The 20,447-nt window shown below is 48.8% G+C and overlaps 2 protein-coding genes across 4 annotated transcripts in view; both read right to left on the reverse strand.

The window, feature by feature from the left end:
* Rpap3 (RNA polymerase II associated protein 3) overlaps positions 1-4,692 on the reverse strand; it is a 31,947-nt gene extending 27,255 nt beyond the window's left edge. Inside the window, exons 1-2 of one of the 3 annotated variants that reach the window (XM_076556685.1) lie at positions 4,620-4,692; positions 1,680-1,838 (exon numbers count right to left, since the gene is read on the reverse strand). In XM_076556685.1, the coding sequence (XP_076412800.1) occupies positions 1,680-1,832 (153 nt within the window). In that variant the 5' untranslated portion in view covers positions 1,833-1,838; positions 4,620-4,692. Of the gene's footprint in view, positions 1-1,679; positions 1,839-4,226; positions 4,405-4,592 lie in introns of those variants that run through there. The other 2 variants (XM_076556684.1, XM_042264646.2) reach the window with 2 other exon arrangements.
* Positions 4,693-10,245: 5,553 nt separating this feature from the next.
* Positions 10,246-20,447, reverse strand: part of Endou (endonuclease, poly(U) specific) — a 28,810-nt gene continuing 18,608 nt past the window's right edge. The window contains exons 5-11 of the mRNA XM_076556686.1: positions 19,917-20,054; positions 19,300-19,471; positions 18,703-18,902; positions 13,689-13,802; positions 12,970-13,076; positions 12,161-12,303; positions 10,246-11,383 (exon numbers count right to left, since the gene is read on the reverse strand). Of these exons, the coding sequence (XP_076412801.1) occupies positions 11,263-11,383; positions 12,161-12,303; positions 12,970-13,076; positions 13,689-13,802; positions 18,703-18,902; positions 19,300-19,471; positions 19,917-20,054 (995 nt within the window). The 3' untranslated portion in view covers positions 10,246-11,262. The remainder of the gene's footprint in view (positions 11,384-12,160; positions 12,304-12,969; positions 13,077-13,688; positions 13,803-18,702; positions 18,903-19,299; positions 19,472-19,916; positions 20,055-20,447) is intronic.

The following is a 20,447-nucleotide window of genomic DNA, read 5'->3' on the forward strand; positions in this document are numbered from 1 at the left end:
TTTTGTTTTTTTAAGGCAGGGTTTCTCTGTGTAGTCCTGGTTGTGGTTGTCCTGTAACTCACTCTGTAGAGCAGGCTGGCCTTGAACTCAGAGATCCACCTGCCTCTGCCTCCTGAGTGCTGAGATTAAAGGCGTGTGCCACCATGCCTGGCACTAAATGATATTTTCAAATACGAATTTTTTTTTTCAATTTAATTTTCAAGTGCTTTATTTTATAGTATTGATTATGGGCTCAGTGGATAAGTATACTTGCTATGCAAGCAAAAGGATCTGAGTCTGAATCCCCAGAACCCAGGCAAAAGAGGCGTGGCCACACATGCCTGTAATCCCAGTGGCAATCAGAGCCAAGCAGATCCCAGGAGCTCTCACTCAGGCCAGTCAGTCTAGCCGCCACAGGCACAGGGTATATCAGGGTCCATATTCAAATGTCTCCAAATACAAGGTGTTGAGAATAGAGGAAGGCCTCTCTACATGCACCACATGGGCATACATGCCTCACCACCGCCACCGCCCCCAGAGATACACACACATACAAACACACACACACAGACACACACACACACACACACACGGGAAAAAAGCAGTGATTTTAAGTTCAACTCATGATTTGATGAATGTTGCAGATTGTTCAATCACAAAAGTATTAACATGAGCCAGGCGGTAGTGGTGCATGCCTTTAATCCCAGCACTCGGGAGGCAGGCAGAGGCAGGTGGATCTCTGTGAGTTCGAGGCCAGCCTGGTCTCCAAAGCGAGTTCCAGGAAAGGCACAAAGCAACACAGAGAAACCTTGTCTCGAAAAACCAAAAAAAAAAAAAAAGTATTAACATGAAATCCAAATTATGCCTTTAAATTTACAACTCTCAATTCAAACTTCAAAAGCTCCCAGATTTTCAGTTAGCATGGTAAATGAGCAGAAGTTAAAGGCAACCTGGCATGCCTCCAACTGCTACATATAACATGAAAACCTAGCCAGATTTAAACACACTGGCTTAATACAAATAGCTCAACCTAGCTAGGTGTGGTGGAGCATGCCTTTAATCCCACCACTCAGGAGTCTACGTAGAGGCAGGTGGATCTCTGTGAGTTCAAGGCCAACCTGGTCTACAGAGTGAGTTCCAGAACAGCCAGGGAAACACAGAAACCCTGTCTCAAAAAGAAAAAAGTACTATCACACAACCATCCTTTCAATAAATATCCACTAAGACTTAGAATATCTTATGATAGTTAACACATTATTCAAACAATGAGAAGCTAAGTTTCTGAAAATATTAATGGTAACGTAAACCACCCCAATCTCAGCATTTTCATGTTTTTGTTAACAAGATCTCATGTAGCCCAGGCTAGCCTCAAACTCTCTATATAGCCACGGAGGACCTTGAACTCTTGCGCCTTCTGCCTCCACCTACTGAGTACTAGGATTACAGGCAATTTCAGGCTTTTTCACAACACATCTTACAAGGTCATACTTTAACTTTCTGGATCAGTCACACGCTTAGCAGGTCAAAGTGCTTGCTCCAAGCTTGATGACTCCAGTAGATTCCGGGATCCCCCAGAGAGGACCAATTCCTGGGAGCTGTCCTCTGCCTCCTAACTGTGCCCACGCATGCTGGTGCGTGTGCACACACACACACTGTACACACACTAATAATAAATTATTGTACCAGAAACCTTCCTTTACCTCTTCAGGAACTCCGCCTTGTCTTCTTAGTTCCATGTCCTTCTGTCTAATGTCATTTTCCCAGTGCTCTAAATCCCTCATGAAATCCTGCAATTCTTCTGCATTTTGTTTCACTTGGAGCTGTAATTCAATTGCTTTACTTGTCGAAGCCATTCTGACCTGCAAAGTTTTGAGTACACACCTCTGATAAGAATTAGAAGGGCAGGGGCTTAAATTTACAAGGGGGACACATCCCCCTAAACCCACTGGAACTTACAGGTACTTTAGAAAACTGCATTTAAACCTGGTGTTTAAACAGAGGCATGCCTGTGAGGCTAACCCTCAAAGACTGATGCAGCAGTGTCAAAGGTTCAAGGTCAGCCTAAAGTGCTCAGCAAGGCCCCACGGAGTATTTAATAATGCCTACTCTTCCAAATGCAGTGACATAGGACACTGCCAGGTGCCAGCTGTTCACTATTATGATGGTGTGGCACAAATAAATACAAATCAGAGGGTAAAACATTAGAATCAACTAAGTGTTCAGACCTCAGCTGGGTTTCAAAAAGCACAGACCAGTCAAATGAGTAAGAGGAGGAATGGGCAGCAGAGAAAACTCCGAGAAAATGAAGAGGTTAGAAGTAGACCTGGGACAGATCTGAAATGCCAGGCCACTGGGTGTTACATACATTCAAAAAGCCACACAAAGGTATTGATGGGTAAAATAAAAATAATGCAATGACTGCTTAGGTTGAGACGTTGGGAAGGAGAGATTTAAATGATGCTCTAGGTTTCTGCTTGGTAGAAACTGGTAATGTTTTGAGTCAAGAAATGAAATCTGAGGGACTGGCAAGGTGGCTCAGTGACTGAGTGCTTGCCACTCAAGCCTGACAACTTAAGTCCAATCCCTGGTGCCCACATAAAGGTGCGGAGGGAAAACTGACTCACAGAGCTGTTCTGACGTGTGCACCATGGCACACGCATGCACCATCACGTCAAATGCACATACAGGAAAAATAAATAACATTTTTGAAAAAGGAATGCAGCTTTAAAAGAAAAGGGCTTATGTGAGAAGGAACAAATGAATGATTTCAGTTAGGAATATGTTGAATGTGAGTGCTTAGGGGCCAGTTAGTAGGTAGATAACGGACTAGAGATAAATGTGGGTGACACCGGCACTTAATTTTGTTTGTTTTTGTTTTTCAAGAGTTTCTCTGTGTAACAGTCCTGGCTGTCCTGCAACTCGATTTGTAGACCAGGCTGGCCTCAAAGTCACAGAGATCCGCCTGCCTCTGCCTCCCCAGTGCTGGGATTAAAGGCGTGTGCCACTGCCGCCTGGTGATACCAGCATTCACAAAGGTAGACACTCGTCACGTGTTTGAACATGCTTAGTTAGCCACCATAACTAATAGAATACTGAGGAGCAGGAAGCTGTACAGAGCCTGAAGAACAGTAATACTTAAGGAACAGGAAGAGATGTCAACATCAGGAAAACTAGGCATCAGGACCTAGGGAACTGGGAGGATATGAGAGCACTGTCACCAAAGACCCGAGAACATTAGTTTAAGTGGGAAAGGTTAACAGTACCAAATGCCACATGAGCACACAGAAAAGAAAGGGCATTACATTAGGTTTGTTTTTTTTTTTCTCTCTGTAGCTTTGGAACCTGTCCTGGAACTCACTCTGTAGCCCAGGCTGGCCTGGAACTCAGAGATCCGCCTGCCTCTGCCTCCCGAGTGCTGGGATTAAAGGCGTGCGCTACCACCGCCCCGCCCGGCATAAGATTTTCTCAAGGGTAGAAATGAGTTAGACACTTATGTCATATGGGTCTAGGGAAACTTTGTCTTTAATAATGTCAAGACTTGATCCACTGAAGGCACATGAAGAATACAGCTGGGCGCAGTCGGCCATTGCTTTTGAGTCCAGCTCTTCTTCGGGAGGTAGAGGGTACACACAAATTAAGGTCAATAGGACAACTTAACAGACCCTGTCTAAGAACAATTGTTAAAAGGGTTAGGATATAGCATTTGCCCAACATGTGAGAAAGATGTTGCGTACTAACCTGAAGACTGAAAATAAAAATAAATCAATGAAAAGGGATACAGTGGTTAAGACTAGGTACCTTAAGGTGGAGAAACTATGGGGGTGAGGGGTGTTTATAACATTTTTGTTTTCCACTAAAAAAAAAAACAAAACAAAACAAAAACTGTTTTAGGTGCAAGTGGATCTTCTATCTCAGCCTCAACAACATAGTTTAAGCGTCAAGCAATGTCCATATGTGGCTATGAGCATGCATTTCATTCATGAACAAAACTAGTATAATGCTTTGCTGGAGACAAACCAGTACAAACCGAAACAAGACCCCAAGAAGCCAAGCCGTGCGGTGATGCTGCACGCCTTTAATCCCAACACTCAGGAGACAGAGGCAGCCGCCGGTTCGAGGCCAGCCTGGTCTACCACAAAGTGAACCGCAGGGCAGCCAGGGCTACAGAGAAAACCAAAAATAAAATAACAACATAAAAAAGGAACATGACATGCTGTAGGGTCGAGAGCTCTTCCTCCGCCACCCACCCGCCCCGCGCGGGTCCGGCAGCAGCCCGAGCCGAAGAGACGGGAGTCGTCCCGAGAGCAACCAGACTCGCAGCGCCTGGGGGAAACACCTTCACACCCGGTATCCGAGCAAACCCTGCGCGGCCCTGGCCGGTCCGCGGCCCTTCCCGGACGGGGGCTCCGAGCTGCGCACCACCGCAGACGGCCCGGGCCGGGCCGGAGAGCCGGCTCCCGGGCAGAGCCGAACGCGCAGGCCTGGGCGGCGCGCGGAGAGCCCCGCTGCACCGCCGCCGCCGCCGCCTCCCGGGCAGACCCAGCCGGGCCCCGCGCTCCCGCCCCGCACCCCGAGCGCCCCTGCAGCCGGCGGCAACGGTAACGCGCGCTCACCCACGCCCCGGCCGTCACCACCCTCACCGCAGCCAGGGAGACGCGCGGCGTCACACGCCGCCGCCGCCGCCGGAGGCCGGAGCCTTCCCACAGGGCCCCGCGCGCCGCCCGCGCGTGCGCAGAAGGCTCGGCCACCCGCGCCGGGCCGAACCACCTCCGCTAACTTCGGGAATGGGCGGACTCCTCCGTTAGCTGAGCGTGAGAACCCGGAAAGTGCACCGGTACTCACGTCTTCTGACCTCCCAAACAATAAAATAAGGCCTTTCATTGCCCTCGACTGGGTCTCTGAAGGCTGCCTTGCTTTCGGCTACCGAGACGTTTGTAGCCTCTGTTTGGAGATCATTGGAGAAAGTTACTGTTATTTCTTTTTTTTGTTGGTTTGTTTTTTGTTTTTCGAGACAGGGTTTCTCTGTGTAGCTTTGCGCCTTTCCTGGATCTCGCTCTGTAGCCCAGGCTGGCCTCGAACTCACAGAGATCCCCCTGCCTCTGCCTCCCGAGTGCTGGGATTAAAGGCGTGCGCCACCACCGTCCCGCAGTTACTGTTATTTCTAAGAACTGTCTGCACAGGTCAGCCTGCTGTTTTCCCTCAAAGGCTTGCATTTGGCTGCTTGTCTTGTACTTTTTGCTCGTGGCCTTTTTTCTTAGAGTCTCTGTGGATCTCAGGCTTGTGTCCGTCTTTAGATAGACCCTGGCTCATCTAAAAGAAAGCGTAAAGCTTGCTTCTGCTTCCTTTGTGAGTGAACTTTTCCTGCTGTAACAACTCTTAAAATTGTACGGTGAAACAAACATAATTTTTAAAGTCTACAAACACAAACCAGTTTTTCAAGTTGGATCAACTTTATCATCCCAAATTAAGATCAGTTAGTTATTCACAAATCATCCAAGGAGGCGTGCGTGCGTGTGTGTGTACGCGCGCCTGTGGTGTCCCACACAGGCTGATTTATGAATTTTATCCTAGAGGTTTGACATAATTAAACGGAAATCCAGCCTCAGCGTCAGACATTTTCAAAGCATGGGATACAGCTGTGCAATTCAAGCTGAGAGCCACTAACCCAGGCAGCAGTCAATCAACACCGCCGTAGATCTTCTCTCACAAGGTCATATCATTAGAACCTTCCTCCTACTGTGTGACTGTTTATTTTAAATTCATTTAAAAGTAATGAGAGGCTGGAGAGATGACTCCATGGTTAAGAGTGTTGGCTGCTCTTGCAGAGGACTTGAGTTCACAGCACCCACATGGCAGCTCACAACCGTAACTCCAATTCCAGAGGATCTGATGCCCTCTTCTGTCCTCCATCAGCACCAGGTATGCATGTGGTGTACATACATACATACATGCAGGCAAACACTCAGACACAAAAATAAATATTTACAAAAATAGAGCATTAAAGATTGTGTTGATGGTATTGTAGAGATAAACTGGCTTTTAGCAAAATGTGACTAAGGCTGGCCTTGAACTCATAATTCTCTTGCCTCAACCTCTTCAGCACATTCTACTGTGTACACAACACCACAACCAGGAGGAGTCATTGCAGGGAAAACTAGCTTTAAAAAAAAAATCTTAATGTGGCTGGAATGATAGAGTACACCTTTAACCTTAGCATTCAGGAGGCAGACGCAGGTGGATCTCTGTGAGTTCAAAGTCTACATAGCAAGTTCCAGGTCAACCAGAGACATGTGGTGATACCCAGCCTAAAAAATAAAAATAGGGCTAGAGAGATGGCTCGGCAGTTAAGAGCATGGGCTGCTCTTCAGAGAACCTGGATTTGATTCCCATAGGTGACTCCCAACTGTCTGTAACTCTGATTCCTGGAGGACCAACACCCTGGGCATCAGGCACACACATCATACACAGACATACATGCAAGCAAACGCTCATACACATAAAACTGAAATAAAAATATTTGTAAAAATTAAAAATTAGGGGGCTGGAGAGATGACTCAGAGGTTAAGAGCACTGGACTGCTCTTCCAGAGGTCCTGAGTTCAAATCCCAGCACCCACATGGTGGCTCACAGCCATCTATAATGAGATCTGGTGCCCTCTTCTGGCGTGCAGGGATACATGCAGACAAAGCACTCAAAAAAATTTTTAATAAATTAATTAATTAAAAATTAAATAATCTAAAGTAATCTTTATGTTTAAATTAATCATAAATCTATTTTAAATAGATATTGGTGTTCTTTGAAAAGCAACTACTTTTTTTTTATTAATTCTAGGCAGAATTGACTGAAAGTAGACAGCAGAACAGAGCCAATCAGTTGCTCCAGTAAAACTCCATAGCACCTCCTCCTCCCCCCTCTCTCCCCCTTGTGGGATATTAGCTTAAGATGTGTTACATTTCTTTATGCTGTGGAACATTTGTTTAATGTTGCAAAGATGTGTTACATTCTTCTATGTTGCATTTGTTTAACTCTGTAAAGCTGTGTTACTTTTCCTGCCTAAAACACTTGATTGGTCTAATAAAGAGCTGAACAGTCAATAGCAAGGCAGAAGAAAGGATAGGTGAGGCTGGCAGGCAGAGAGAATAAATAGGAGAGAAGAGACAGGGAGGAACAAGAAAAGGACAAAGAGAGGAGGATACCAGGGGCCTGCCACACAGCCACACAGCCACACAGCCACACAGCCACACAGCCACACAGCCACACCGCCAGCCATGGAGTAAGAAGGGAAGAAAAAGATATAGAATAAAGAAAGGTAAAGACCAGAGACAAAAGGTAGACAGAATAATTTAAGTTATCAAGGCTGGCTAGAAACATGCCAAGCTAGGGCCAGGCCCTTGTAAGTAAGAGTAAGTTTCAGTGTATTTATTTGGGTGTTGGGTGGCGGGCCCCAAAAGAGTAAGAAAAATAAAATAACAACACCCTTCCATGTATGTGCTGAATACAATCAAAAGGAGAAACACTAATTGTAACTGAATGATCTCCACGGTCATTGCTTCCTGATTTTGAAGCACCATTGTCCCACTTATGACAGCCCTGTGCGCTCAGACGTGACTAGCTTCTCTTTAGATGTCATGCCTCTCTGCTCCCATTGACAATTGTCTTTAAATAGGCGTCTCTAAAACTGACAAACTGTACCTTTCTTTATTTTTTTCTGTGAATAAACTCTAGTCACCTCAATTGAATTTATTGTTAATCTCTAAGTAGTTATTCTCAAAGAAACAATCTCTTTATGTGCTTTTTATGTTGAAATCGTAATGGTGGGTGGAAATAAACACATATTCATTACCGCAAAAGTGAAATGCTGCAATGACTATTGCAGATGCTATTGATTTCATGTCCCAGTAACTGAGCACTTTCAGTTAGGTGTGGAAGGGACTCTGACAACCATTTGGAGTCTTAAGAAAGGGTAGCCAGGCGGTGGTGGCACACGCCTTTAATCCCAGCACTCAGGAGGCAGAGGCAGGCGGATCTTTATGAGTTCAAAGCCAGCCTGGTCTACAGAGTGAGATCCAGGAAAGGCGCAAAGCTACACAGAGAAACCCTGTCTTGAAAAAAAACAAAACAGCCGGGCGGTGGTGGCGCACGCCTTTAATCCCAGCACTCGGGAGGCAGAGCCAGGCGGATCTCTGTGAGTTCGAGGCCAGCCTGGGCTACCAAGTGAGCTCCAGGAAAGGCGCAAAGCTATGCAGAGAAACCCTGTCTCGAAAAACCAAAAAGAAAAAAAAAAAAAAAAAAAAAAAAAAAAAAAAAAAAAAAAAAAAAAACAAAACAAAAAAAAAGTGTTATTAATTAAGTAACTTCTTGGTTTGTTGGTTGGGTTTGTTTATTTTGTTTTTGTTTGTTTTTCAGAGCACTATGTAGCCCAGGCTTGCCTGAAACTTAATCTGTAGCCAGACAAATCTTAAACTCATGATCTTCTCACCTCACTGATGCACGTACATGGCATTCGCTCACAGACTCTGGCCTCCCAAGTACTAGGGCTGTATAGATGAACCACCATAGCCGGTTCCTGAGCACCTTCACAAACAACATGGGAGCCTTGAGACCTGGTATACAGTACTAGGGCTGTATGGATGAACCACCATAGCCAGCTCCTGAGCACCTTCACAAAGACGACATGGGAGCCTTGGGACTCTGTATACCCTTCGTCTGTGTGTGAAAGAAAACCTGGGGTCAGAGTAACTTAAACACGACAGGAGAGATTTCCTTCTTATTTTTTGAAAGATTTATTTATTTATTTTCCAATGGCTGTGTGAGTACCTGCAGTGTATATGTGTATTCTATGAGTGCCTGGTGCCTGTGGAGGCCAGAAGAGGGCATCAGGTCGCCTTGGAACTGGAGGTGCAGGTGGCTGTGAGTCATCTGGTAGGGGTGCTAGGAACTGAACCCAGCCCTCGGCAAGAGCAGCATTTGTTCTTGACTGCTAAGCCAGCTCTCCAGCCTTGCTAGTTCTCTCTTATATAAGACAAGACATAAACAGTCCAGGACTGGTATGACAACTGGTGTCGGATAGAGGGTCCTTCTAAATTGCTGCTCCCTAGGGAGCACATGGCTTTCCCTCACTGTACAATCTCAAGCTCAGCCGTCTCGTCTAAAATCAAGCCAGCAGGAAGGGACAAAAACAAGAGTAATGCAACCCTCTGCTTCTTACAGACGCTTCCATGGGGAATGGAGGGATGGCTCAGTGGTTAAGAGTGCTTGCTGCTTTTGAAAATGATCGGGTTTTCATTCCCAGGACTGCGTGAGGGTGAAGTTCACAACCACCTGTAACTCCTATTCCACGGAATCAGACACCCTCCTCTGGCCTCACAGGCACCAAGCAGGCATATATGCAGGAAAAATACTCATATAAAATAAAATTTTCAAAAAGTGTGGTGGCATACACCTTTAATTCCAGCACTGGGGAGGCAGAGGACGGCATATCTCTGTAAGTTCAAGCCTAGCCTGGTCTACATAGCCAGTTCCAGGACAGCCAGGGCTACAGACACCCTGTCTTAAAAAAACAAACAAATAAATAAAGGAAGGAAGGAAGGAAGGAAGGAAAGAGAAGAATGCTGAGAATTGCATGTTATTTTTACATTGCTAATTTCACACTGATAATTGGTAGCTTCCTCGTGTTACTGTTGAAGACACTAATCTGAATAAGAAATTTGCCCGTGTGGTCAGACCCTAGCTAGACACGTGCAACCTGACTTCAGTCTCTGCACCTTGACCGCTGTGTCCCTTCTAACCCTCTCTTGCCCACTGGACCAGGAACACTCCTGAGGAGGGCAGGACATAGCCCTGCTGCATTCTTCTAGGCGCTGTACCTCACAGGAATCAGTCCTGCCTGCTATCTTCCTCAAATCGTGGCCTAAATAATCTGTGAGAAGTCACTCGGGCATCTCCCTCTCCTTCAGCCTCTGTTTTCACAGAAGCTGTTTCCCAGCGTCGTCCTGCTCCCCGTGTGCGTGATCAAGAGGACTCGTGCAGGGGCTGAAGCCGCCAGTCTCCATCCCTCCCTCACACCCCACGTGTGATGCTCTTTATTTGTGTCCCAGGTGTCCCGGGAAGAAGTCTGTCTTCCTCCTGGTCACAGAGTCTTGCTGAGCCTCGGGCTTCACACAGATTCCGCATTCTGTGAGCCAGGCTGCAAAGACCTCCATGCCTGCTCCAAGGAGGAGGCCAGAAGACTGACAGTCAGAGTCAATGTATACAAGGATGAAACGCTTTTCAGGGGTTCTCCAGTGGCTTTAATTGGAAACGTGATGCCTCTAAGCTGTGGTACAGGCCTGGCTCTGTGGGGCCACATCTGGCTCCTGAGGACCAGTGGGGGAATAAATACATCATAGAGATTGAAATGGGAAACCCAGGGTCCCTCTTCTCCCAGCCTAGAATGTCTCAAATTATGGCAGCTGGATAAACATTAGTATGATTGTCAGCGACACCAACTTATAGGTTCTTTTCTTCCTTTGACGTTCGATCTCCCTCCTGTGCGGGGGTTCTTTCCAAACAAAACAAAGCACTATGTGGGATCAAAACACACATGTCTGTAACTGCACTAAACATCTGCAAGTGGGAAACTTCTAGAAACAGATGCTGAGGTGGCCACACAGACATCTAGGATGGCGGAGGCCACCTGCCCGAGCCCACTTACCCCCAACCCCTGACTCGGCACTGTCACAGATTTGGTTCCCTAAGAATCTCGTGCTGGGGTCTCAGGCCGGCTTCTTTGGGGCCCAGCACAGGGCTGTGTCTCAGTTGCAGAGCTGTGAGCAGTGACAGCCGTTTGGAAATCCCAAATTTCTACCACCTGTTCTTCCAACGAGCAGCTGAAGACATCGTCACAGTCATAGTACTGTCTCATCCCCCTCTCCCCAAGCCCTGAGCAGGAAAAGGGGAGACCCCTCCCCTTCACATTAGAGGGAAATGTGAGGCCAAGGACTTGCTCCTGGTCCCACTATACTGTAAAGAATTCTCCAAGGTTGCTGCCTTTTCCAGACAGAGAGGGGCTGTTTCCTAGTTCATGTTGCTACGATACAGAAAGACAAAGGTTTGACTGATTCTCTACATTTTTCTAATTGTATCTTTTTTTTTTTCTCTCTCCCACACAGGCATTTCTAGATTTGAGATCTCTTTCATAAAACTGGGCTTTGGGGTTCCTCCCAGACTCCTCCCCAGTACAGAGCAAATAGCACCTGGGTCCGGCTTGGCCCTCTGCCCTCATAACCCATCTGGCCGTGAGCTCTACTGGGTGGAAGACACTATGTAGGCTGTGGCGATGTACTTCTTGCCGTTTCCGTAGGTGGTCTTATCCCAGGTGTAGGTCTGGATGGCCAAAGGATAGCCGCCCAGGCTTAAGTGGCACCTGTAGGGAGAGACGGTGCATCCAATCAGCGGAGCCCACCACTTCACCCACCTCTGTTCCAGATGTGAAAGACCTAGTCGTCCCCAGCAGAAGGGTTCCAGCCTCCCAGACAGTCGCCTGCATCCCAGAGCCTCTACCCCAACTCCCTGTGTTCAGCAAGCTTTCCAAATCCAGCCCTCGGTGTCTCTCTGCCTATGGGACAATGCTCCTCATCCTTCCCAGAGAAGTATTCTGAACGCCTCAAGTCGAGTGCTGCAAAAATTAGGGGTTTGCTCTCTGCTTCGGAAGTCATAGGACCAGGCACTTTGGCATGTGTCCGTAAATCCAGCACTCAAGAGATTGTGGACAAGAGGATTTGTAACCCCGGCGACACGGTGAGACAAAGCCCCTCCCACAAGAATAAATAAAGTATTAGGACGCAAACAAATTCTCAAGTGACAGAGGCCAGTTATTATCAACTGTTCCCTTTGGGACTCTAGTTCTCCCAGACAGCCAATGGGGGCTTAGGGATCCAGGTCAACTGCACTGCTGACATCTCAGTAGCTTGCATCCTGGATGCTTCCCTTCCTTGGAGAGGAAGGAGGGGAGGTCGATGGTTCTGCTGCTCGGATGGAGACCAGCAGCTACCAGTCTAATGGCACCACTTCACTGCCGAAGGTGAGAACAGTAATTCCTCAGACCTTCCCAGCCGGAGTGGCGGACTCAAGACGCCATCCTCCATGACGACAGTTGGCGGCTCCCCTACTGCTCTGGCCCCTCGGTCACCCCCATACTCACTTTCTGCCTGGCCTGGTGATGAAGCACAGGGAGTAGAGGGCGAACTCGAACTCAGGGCTGCTGCCAATGAAGGCTGAGCCCACTTCCTTGTAGTAGCTGTCCCAGCTGAACTGCATGGCTAGGACGTCAGGGTAGGAATCCCACTGCAGGAGAAAGAACGGCCAGGGTCACGTGATAGAACCCGGCGCCCACAGTCAGCCAGCGTGTATGGGGGTCCTGGAGGAGCCTTCTGGAGACACTGGCTTCTTGAAAGAGACAGACGGGACAGCCCACCCTGCAAAGTGTCCGAGGCCCAGTCAGACCCCCTGTCTGAAGCCACCAGTGGCAATGAGGTCGGAGTAACATCCGCGTGATCCACCCGGAGTGCAGGGACACAGCTGTTCCCTATGGCCCTCCACATGCAAGAGGCCAGTTCATTGCCCCAAGTCATTTCCTGGACTAGGGCAGCAAAAGTTTCATAGGAAACGTGCAGTTTAGCTCAGTTCGCCAGGGTGGACGTTCCTGCCACCCTCTAAGGTCGCTCAGGCAGGGGAGTAAATGCATGCTTTGTTCTCTGGTCTAAGAATCGGGCCTTGGCCTCCCACCTGGACGTGGTACCCTCTGTCTCCCGTCCCTGGCAGTTTTAGAGGCTTCACTGTTGGGGACTTGGGGTGCAAATCAGCTCTCTAGCAGATGAGGATATGGGATCCACGTTTACTCTTGGGTGGCTGTGGAGGGCCAGAGTGATTGAAGCCGGTCTGATTGCTTGGAAGCCAGAGGGAGAGCAGGAAGCCGGGCACCCGCGAGCCCCCTCCAGCCCGGACACTCACAGGCCCATCGTAGTTGTGACTGTAATAGTCAAGCAGACCCTCCTTCTCCTGCAGGTAGAAGCGGATCCAGTTGTGGAAGCCAGTGACCTTGCCCTTTTTCACTTCACCTGTAATAAAGAGTCCAAAGGGGGTGCTCTGGGCCACCTTCCCATCCCCCCCCCTTTCTACCATTCCATGCCCAGCCTATCTCCCATCTCCAGACTCTGACTCCCAGACGATTCAGCTGCTTCCTTGGCCCCTTGCCCGACACCCTCATATGTCTGTCCTCTCTTTTTGGCTCAAGACCTCAGGAGACTCCTCCTCCTAGACAATCCTCTGCTCTGGCATACTCCTCTGACTGTTTCTGCAGGATCAAGCTAGGCTCGGCGGGAACCTCAAGGGTGACAGGACACAATAGCCTCTGTAGGAAGCCCCTACCTAACCCAGCCACGGAAGCAGAGGACTGCTCGGAGGCAGACACACCAGCAAACACTCGCTCATACTAGACGGAACCCTGGGAGCACCAGGGCTGGTTTCCTTTCCCTCTTACACACTCTAGAGAGACTGTCATCCCTCAGCGTGACTGCTCAGATGCCCTTCATGCCTGACCTGGTAGTCCCTCGCTGCCCGGTGCTCGTCTGCCTGTTCACCAAGGCTCGGGGCTGACCAGCCCCTAAGCAGGACCGTTCTCCTTCAATTCTGTCCCTCCCCCGCTTCTCTGCCAAGCAGAGCGGGCCTACCTGAGAAGACGTGTTCAAAGCCGCTCGAATCCCCTTCTTCACTGCCTCTTGAGTAGAGCCCAAACCACATGTTCTTCAGATCGTCCGCGAACTCTTGTTCGGAGCTGTAGCGGTCTGTGGAGAGAAAAACAAAAGACTCTTTGGTGAGGAAGTCCAGTGCATCAGGAGAGATGGGGGGTCAATAAATGTGGCCAGATGCTCATTATACACAGTCAAGGGCCCGAGGAGTACACACACACACACACACACACACACACACACACACACACACACCAAAGACAATCTATCTCTACAGTTTGCATTTCAGGGAAAGGCATGAATAATAAACAGAAATAATAAATGATATCTCAGATAAATATGAAGACTATCCCATAACAACTAGAGGAGGAGGTGGGAGCCAGGAGTACCGTGTGTTTTGGGGTTTAGGGTGTTGTTGGTTTTAGACAGGGTCTCATTAGGTGGCTCTGGCTGTTCCAGAATGTGAATTCATAGAGCTCTGCCTACTTCTGCCTCCCAAGTGCTGGGATTAAAGGGGTGTGCCATCACATCTGGCCTCTCTAAAGCTTGTTAGGAACTTGATAACTCCTATAACAAAATTAAGATGTAGGATCTCCAGAGATAATTAGGGAGCAGGGTGCTGTGGCACACACCTTTAATCCCAGCACTCAGGAGGCAGAGGCAGGTGGACCTCTGTAAATTTGAGGCCAGCCTGGTTGATATAGTGAGTTCCAGTACAGCCAGAGTTTTAGAGAGAGACCCTGTCTAAAAAACAAACAAACAGTTATTGGGGCCGGGCGGTGGTGGCACACGCCTTTAAATCCCAGCACTCAGGAGGCAGAGCCAGGAGGACCTCTGTGAGTTCAAGGCCAGCCTGGTCTACAAAGCGAGTTCCAGGATAGGCCCCAAAGCTACACAGAGAAACCTTGTCTTGGAAAAACCAAAACCAAAACCAAAAAAAGAGTGATTGGGCTATGAGGTTCTGTCCAGTTCTGACTGAATTAAGGCCATTCTGTGGGGGTCCTCACTAAGTGGATGATTTCCTTTAAATTTTAAAGTTTAAAAAGATGAGTGTAGAGCTGGGTGGGATAGTAAAGCCTGTAGTCCCTTGGAAGCTGAAGGTCACCCTCAGTATACAACGAGTTCAGACCTAGCATGGACCACAAGAGACCCTTTCTAAAAATAAGCAACAACAAAAATAAACTCAGCTCTCTTTTGCCTTTCTCTGGCGCTCTCTGCATTCCTAAGGCTCTTGTGAGATGATGCCCCACCGTTTCTAGAAACTATAAACCAATATATTCCTATGTGTTATAAATTTCCCCCAGGCTGATATTTTGTTACATCAGCATAATTCACACTAAGACACAGGACCTGAAGAAAAAGGAGGCACCAGATGGGTGCTCACACACTCTTGTAATCCTAGTACTTAGGAAGTAGAGGCAGAAGGGTCATAAGTTCAAGGACCCAAGGCAAAAACTTGGGGAGGGGAGTACTGACCAGACACCCGAAAGATAAGGACTTCTCTACACAAGGATCTAAGGAGACATTTCCAGAGCACAGTGAGAAGGAGGGAGAAAGTCTGAGAAGGAGACAGCGCTCAGAGCCTAAGAGGAGGTCAGACCCACTCCGACTAGTAATAATAGAAGAACACCGAGGCTCTGGGGAGCATCTGCTGCATTCTCAGAACGGTTTCAAATGCTTCTGCGCAGCGGTGCTGAATCTTCACGTAATTAATGACACTAAGCAACCTGAACTCAGAGACGAGGAGACGGAGTCAGACAAAATTTACAAAACTCATGCAAGAGGACACACACTGTTAGCCTCTGTGCTTGGGCCCACGCAGTGTGGCTCTAAAGATGGACCTGTTATACAACTCCATGGTCTCTTTGTGGTGGACAATGGCCTGTTTGGGTTTTTGCCAATTCGCACAAGCTGTAGAGTCAGCTGAGAAGGGGGACCACACCTGAAAAAAATGCCTCTGTCAGATTGGCATGTAGGCGAGCCCGTGAGGCGTTTTCTAATTGTATGTTTGTTTATTTTTCGAGACAGGGTTTCTCTGTGTAGCCCTGGCTCTCCTGGAACTCACTCTGTATACCAGACTGGCCTTGAACTCACAGAGATCTACCTGCTTCTGCCTCCCAAGTGTTGGGATTAAAGGTGTGTGCCACTGCCACCTGGCTGCATTTTCTTAATTGATGATTGATGTGGAAAGGCCCGGTCCACTGTGGACAGCGCTACTTCTGGGCAGGTGGTTCTGGGATGTATAAAAGAGTACACACAATAAGTGAGTGAGCAGTGGTCCTCCATGGTTTTTTAGCGAAATCTTGCCTCCAGGTTCCTGCTCTGACTTTGCTCAGTGATGGATGAGCTGTTACTTGAAGTCCAAGATGAAATAAGTTGTTTTTGGTTATGGTGTTCTGTCACAGCAAGAGAAACCTAACTAAGACAATGGGGATGAAGGAGTCTTGGGGGGTGAGGGGCAATTATGTGGCATGAACTTGGTTTAAAGGGCCACCCTGGCTGTGTATGTATCAAAGGTTTAATGGGGGTCACACAGGCAAAAGCAGAGGGACCAGTTTTAAAGCAAATGGTCTGTCTGTAGTAAGCTGCTGGTAACTCTCATCAGCAGCAGCAGAGAAGAAAGGGAAGAAGCAAGCACATCTGGACTATGTTTTGAAAGTGGAAGAGATGGACATTACAGACCGGGAAATAAGAGTCAGGAAAACAGAAAAATCAAATCTATCTGCTGGGCTGGGGTTGCAAGCTCAGTGGTAAACTGACTGCCCAGGATGCAGAAACCAATCTAGATCTAATCTCCAGACACACACACACACACACACACACACACACACACACACACACGCACGCACGCACACACGCACGCACGCACACACGCATGCACACAGACACACAGACACACATACACACACATAAACACACCGACTCAGACACATCCCTAACTCCTGGGCTTTTTGAATGAGAACTGGATGGATTGTCCTGGTGATTAGAGGATGAGCCAACCTAGAGAGGAGCAGGTCTGGGAATAGGAGGAACAGTGAGTTCTCTTTACACTGTGTTATGTAAATAGCAGAGAGCCGAGTGGGGCTGTTGAAAAGGCCACTGAGCCCCAAGAAAAGGTCAGAGCTGCAGTTTTAAATCAGGACTTCCAGAATTGTGTGGAGGATCCAAAACAGATACCAGGAATATTCTCTCCTTTCAAGGACTTAAAACACTGTTGGAAAACAAGACAGTGTGGACATGAAGAGAACTGTTTCACAGACCAAATAGTTACCCTTATTAGTACTTGCTGGGTGTCCTTTTTTGATGCTTTGGAAGCATTAATCTTCAAAGCCACAGATAAAGACCAGGAGAGGTCACGAACAGCATAGCCTGCTGCGTGTTGCTAAAACCACATCCCTGCAACCATGTGATTTATACTGAATACAAGTTTAGTTGACTCACATTCTGGAGTCTAGGAAATCAAGTATCAAGGGCTGGCATGTGAGAAGGGCCAGGCAAAGCAAGCATACTGAAGAGAGCCAGATTTTCTAACAGACTACTCTTGATAATCCATGAATCCGCAGTTAGAGTCACCTCCCAAAGTTTTCACCTCTAGCTAGCATTAACACACGGCACTAGAGATTACGGTTTTGATACGTGACATTTGGGAGACGCCCTTCAACTATAACACCAGAATCACACCAGTGGTAACAGAACCAAGTGCCAAACCAAGTCTATCTGTCTGAGCTATTTTGGGCTGTGTTCCGATCTCTCAGACTCTGACGAGATGCGGCGTGAGCCACTGGGGCTTTCGTAAATGTAGCAGGCTAGTGGGATGTGAGGTGAGGGAGAGGGCATGAGTGCTGGGAAGCCTGTTCTGGGTACTGGAAGGCAACTTCCAGCTCCTTGCTCACTTAGGTCTTCCAGCCTGGCTAGACGTCTGTTCCCTTGCTGAAAACCAAGGGCTTCTAATAAAGTCCCCTGGTTCTCAAACTGTGGGTCGCAACCCCATTGGCAAGTCTCTATATCCAAAAATATTTACATATGGTTCATAACCCTGGCAAAATTACAGCTATGAAGTAGCAACAAAAATGATTCCATGGTTGGGGGTCACCACAACATGAGGAACTAAAGGGTCGCAGCATTAGGAAGGCTGAGAACCACCTGTCTGTCTTGTGTGTTTACCACGGAGCAGACACCAGGGGGCATCACAGGATCGCGTGTTTCTCAGAGAATCCCTCAGGCAGTTCACCTCTAACAACAAACAGCGTTAGTAACTCTGTTGTTGTCTAAGGCTGCAGACAGAAAGTAGCAGGTTTGCCTGGATTCGGTCCCCAGGGATATGGAGGGACGCGACCTATACAGATCTGCCTCTGAGACAGAGTCCAGCTTGCCAGCATTCAGGAAAGGAATCTGGAAGACACTAACAAACAGAACCCAGAGCCAAGAAGTCCCAAAGCCAAAACCTTTTTTGGTCTGATTTGCATGGATCTGTGCCTGGAGGTGGTCCAGCCAGACCACTGCCTAACAGAATGGTACTCCTTGGGCTTTGCTGAGTCTCTGTTGATGCCCAGGAGGAGGAGGAGGTGTGGAGAACTCCACTTGCTCAAATGTATGCCTTCTGACGTGTCTCTGGGATCCATGAGATGACTAAAAAGTGCCCAGAGTGGGGGTAGAGATGGGGTAGGGGGCCCGTTCCCTTCAGAAGGTAGGAAACTCACAAGACGACTGACATTCAGTCAAAAGATGAGTGATCTAAGCAAGCAAGCCAGCCGGAAGGTCCCTCAGCTCCGGCTGGGGTCCCCAATCTCTGAAGCTTCCTTCTAGCCTTGTCTTTTGACCCTTCCTGGCTGTTACTGGCTTCCATACAGTGCTCCATTACCTGCTCCTACACCACCACCACGGCCGCCGCGCCACCACCACGGCCGCCGCCGCCGCCGCCACCACCACCACCAGAGACCTCTCCTGGAGACACACCTCATCCCACAGCCTTGTGCAGCCGGGAGAGCTCACTCACTTTGGTGATGGAGAAAGCCATAGAGCTCCTTCATGACAGCTGTCTTCATGACCTCCCTGAGGAAGACAGCCTGCTCCTCCAGCTGCTGGGCACTGAAGTGCTCCCCATGGCCCGTGGCCCGCTGGTAATTGTTGAGCAGGTTGATAAAAGCTGCGTAGGTGGGCTTGGAGAAGAGCTGCTCGTTAACATAAGTAAAGAGCCTGCGGCAAAAGGATGGAGACCCATTAAGAGGCCTGGATATGCAGTAGAAACTCTCCCAGAATCTTCTAGACAGACAGGGGCAGCACCTAGAGATGGGCTCAGGATTCAGGAGCAAAGGCAACTTGAGGTGCTTTCAAAAGCCAACTATGAAGTCTGTCTTCTTCCACGTCACCCCTTGGAAGATCAGCATTATCCTTAGCCTGGCCAGCCACAGAAAGCTTCTGGCTGTACACCCACCCACCCTCAAGATGATTTCTTTGTTTCTGGACATTAATTCCTGCCCCCCACTTCTCCCTTTGAGCTTGCTTGACTTGAGGGGCAAGATCTGAGGCATCAAAGGAAGCGAGTGTGGAGGAGAGATAGGGTGAAGGGTTGGAACTAGTGAGGGGCACTCACGGCTCTGGGCAACGATCCACTCGGTTTCCTGTCTCTGACGGGGAGACACGGTTTTGACTGTTGAGGACAATGTCTTCCTTCTGGGCTTTATTGGTATCTACCCTGTAGATCATCTCAGAGATACTCTGGAGTTCCTCGTTGGTTATGGCGTCGCTGCTGTGGGAGAAGCCCTCTAAGAGGAATTGGGAGAGGGAAGGTCTGAGAGGCAGAGGGAGGCAGGTTACCAACTGTCTGAAGATCAATAGCATCCACCTCTTGACCCCTTCTGGAAATTTGCTCCAGTGAGGGGGAATGCCACCCAATACTTTGCGGTTAGAGTGCAGGACAGTAAAAGACCCTTAAGGCCAGCGTGTGCCGTTGCCATGATATGCACAGAAAGTCCATATCGCCCTTTTGCATTAAGAAAGGTCTCGAACTGAGGCAGGCATCAGAATCCCCTGGAAGGTGTAGAGCCCAGTCCAGAGTTTCTGAGCGGAAGGTCTGGGGCCCAGGCCTAGGTCTGCTCGCTCCTCCTAAGGGTTCTCAGATGCTCCTGGTGTTGCAGGTCCGAGGACCACACCAGGAGAACTCCAGAGAGTTCCTGTGCGTCTGGAGCTACGCTGACGGAGCAGACTGACCGTGGTCACCACACAGGCTTTCAAAGTCTTCACAGCAGTTCCCGAACTCTTGGCATCGGTCATTGCAGTGGCAAGGGTGGTGCCTGTCATAGGCTTCCCGGCAGCGGCCCTGGCAGGAGTTTGGTGCAGAGTACAGGTCTAAGAGGACAGAAAAGAGGGTGTGTGTGTGTGTCCGTGTCCTTGGCAACCTCTAGAGGGTGTGTTAGGAGCCTAAGGTCCAAACCTTCTACCCACACCCACAGCTGGGCTCCCTGCTAAAGGTCTCCTGGGGGAGGCGGGGAGGCGGGAGGTGGGGGGGGGGGCGCGGCGAGCTTAAGCCTCTGCACACCCTGCAGTCAGGAAGTCCTTTGCTTTCTGATGCTGGGCTCTACCCTCTGCCTCTTGTTTTTATAATCTCCCCACTCTAAAAATAAAACCTCTTCCACTTCCCTCCCCAGGCCTCAGACGCTTTCCTGGCCACCCCTCCCCTTGGCAGCGGCGTGGATCACACCAGCGTCTCCCCCTGGGCAGATCCAGCCTCGTTCTTCCGGC

The sequence above is a fragment of the Peromyscus maniculatus genome, chromosome 20 (assembly GCF_049852395.1).
Source record: "Peromyscus maniculatus bairdii isolate BWxNUB_F1_BW_parent chromosome 20, HU_Pman_BW_mat_3.1, whole genome shotgun sequence".
In the NCBI taxonomy this organism is placed as follows: domain Eukaryota; kingdom Metazoa; phylum Chordata; class Mammalia; order Rodentia; family Cricetidae; genus Peromyscus; species Peromyscus maniculatus.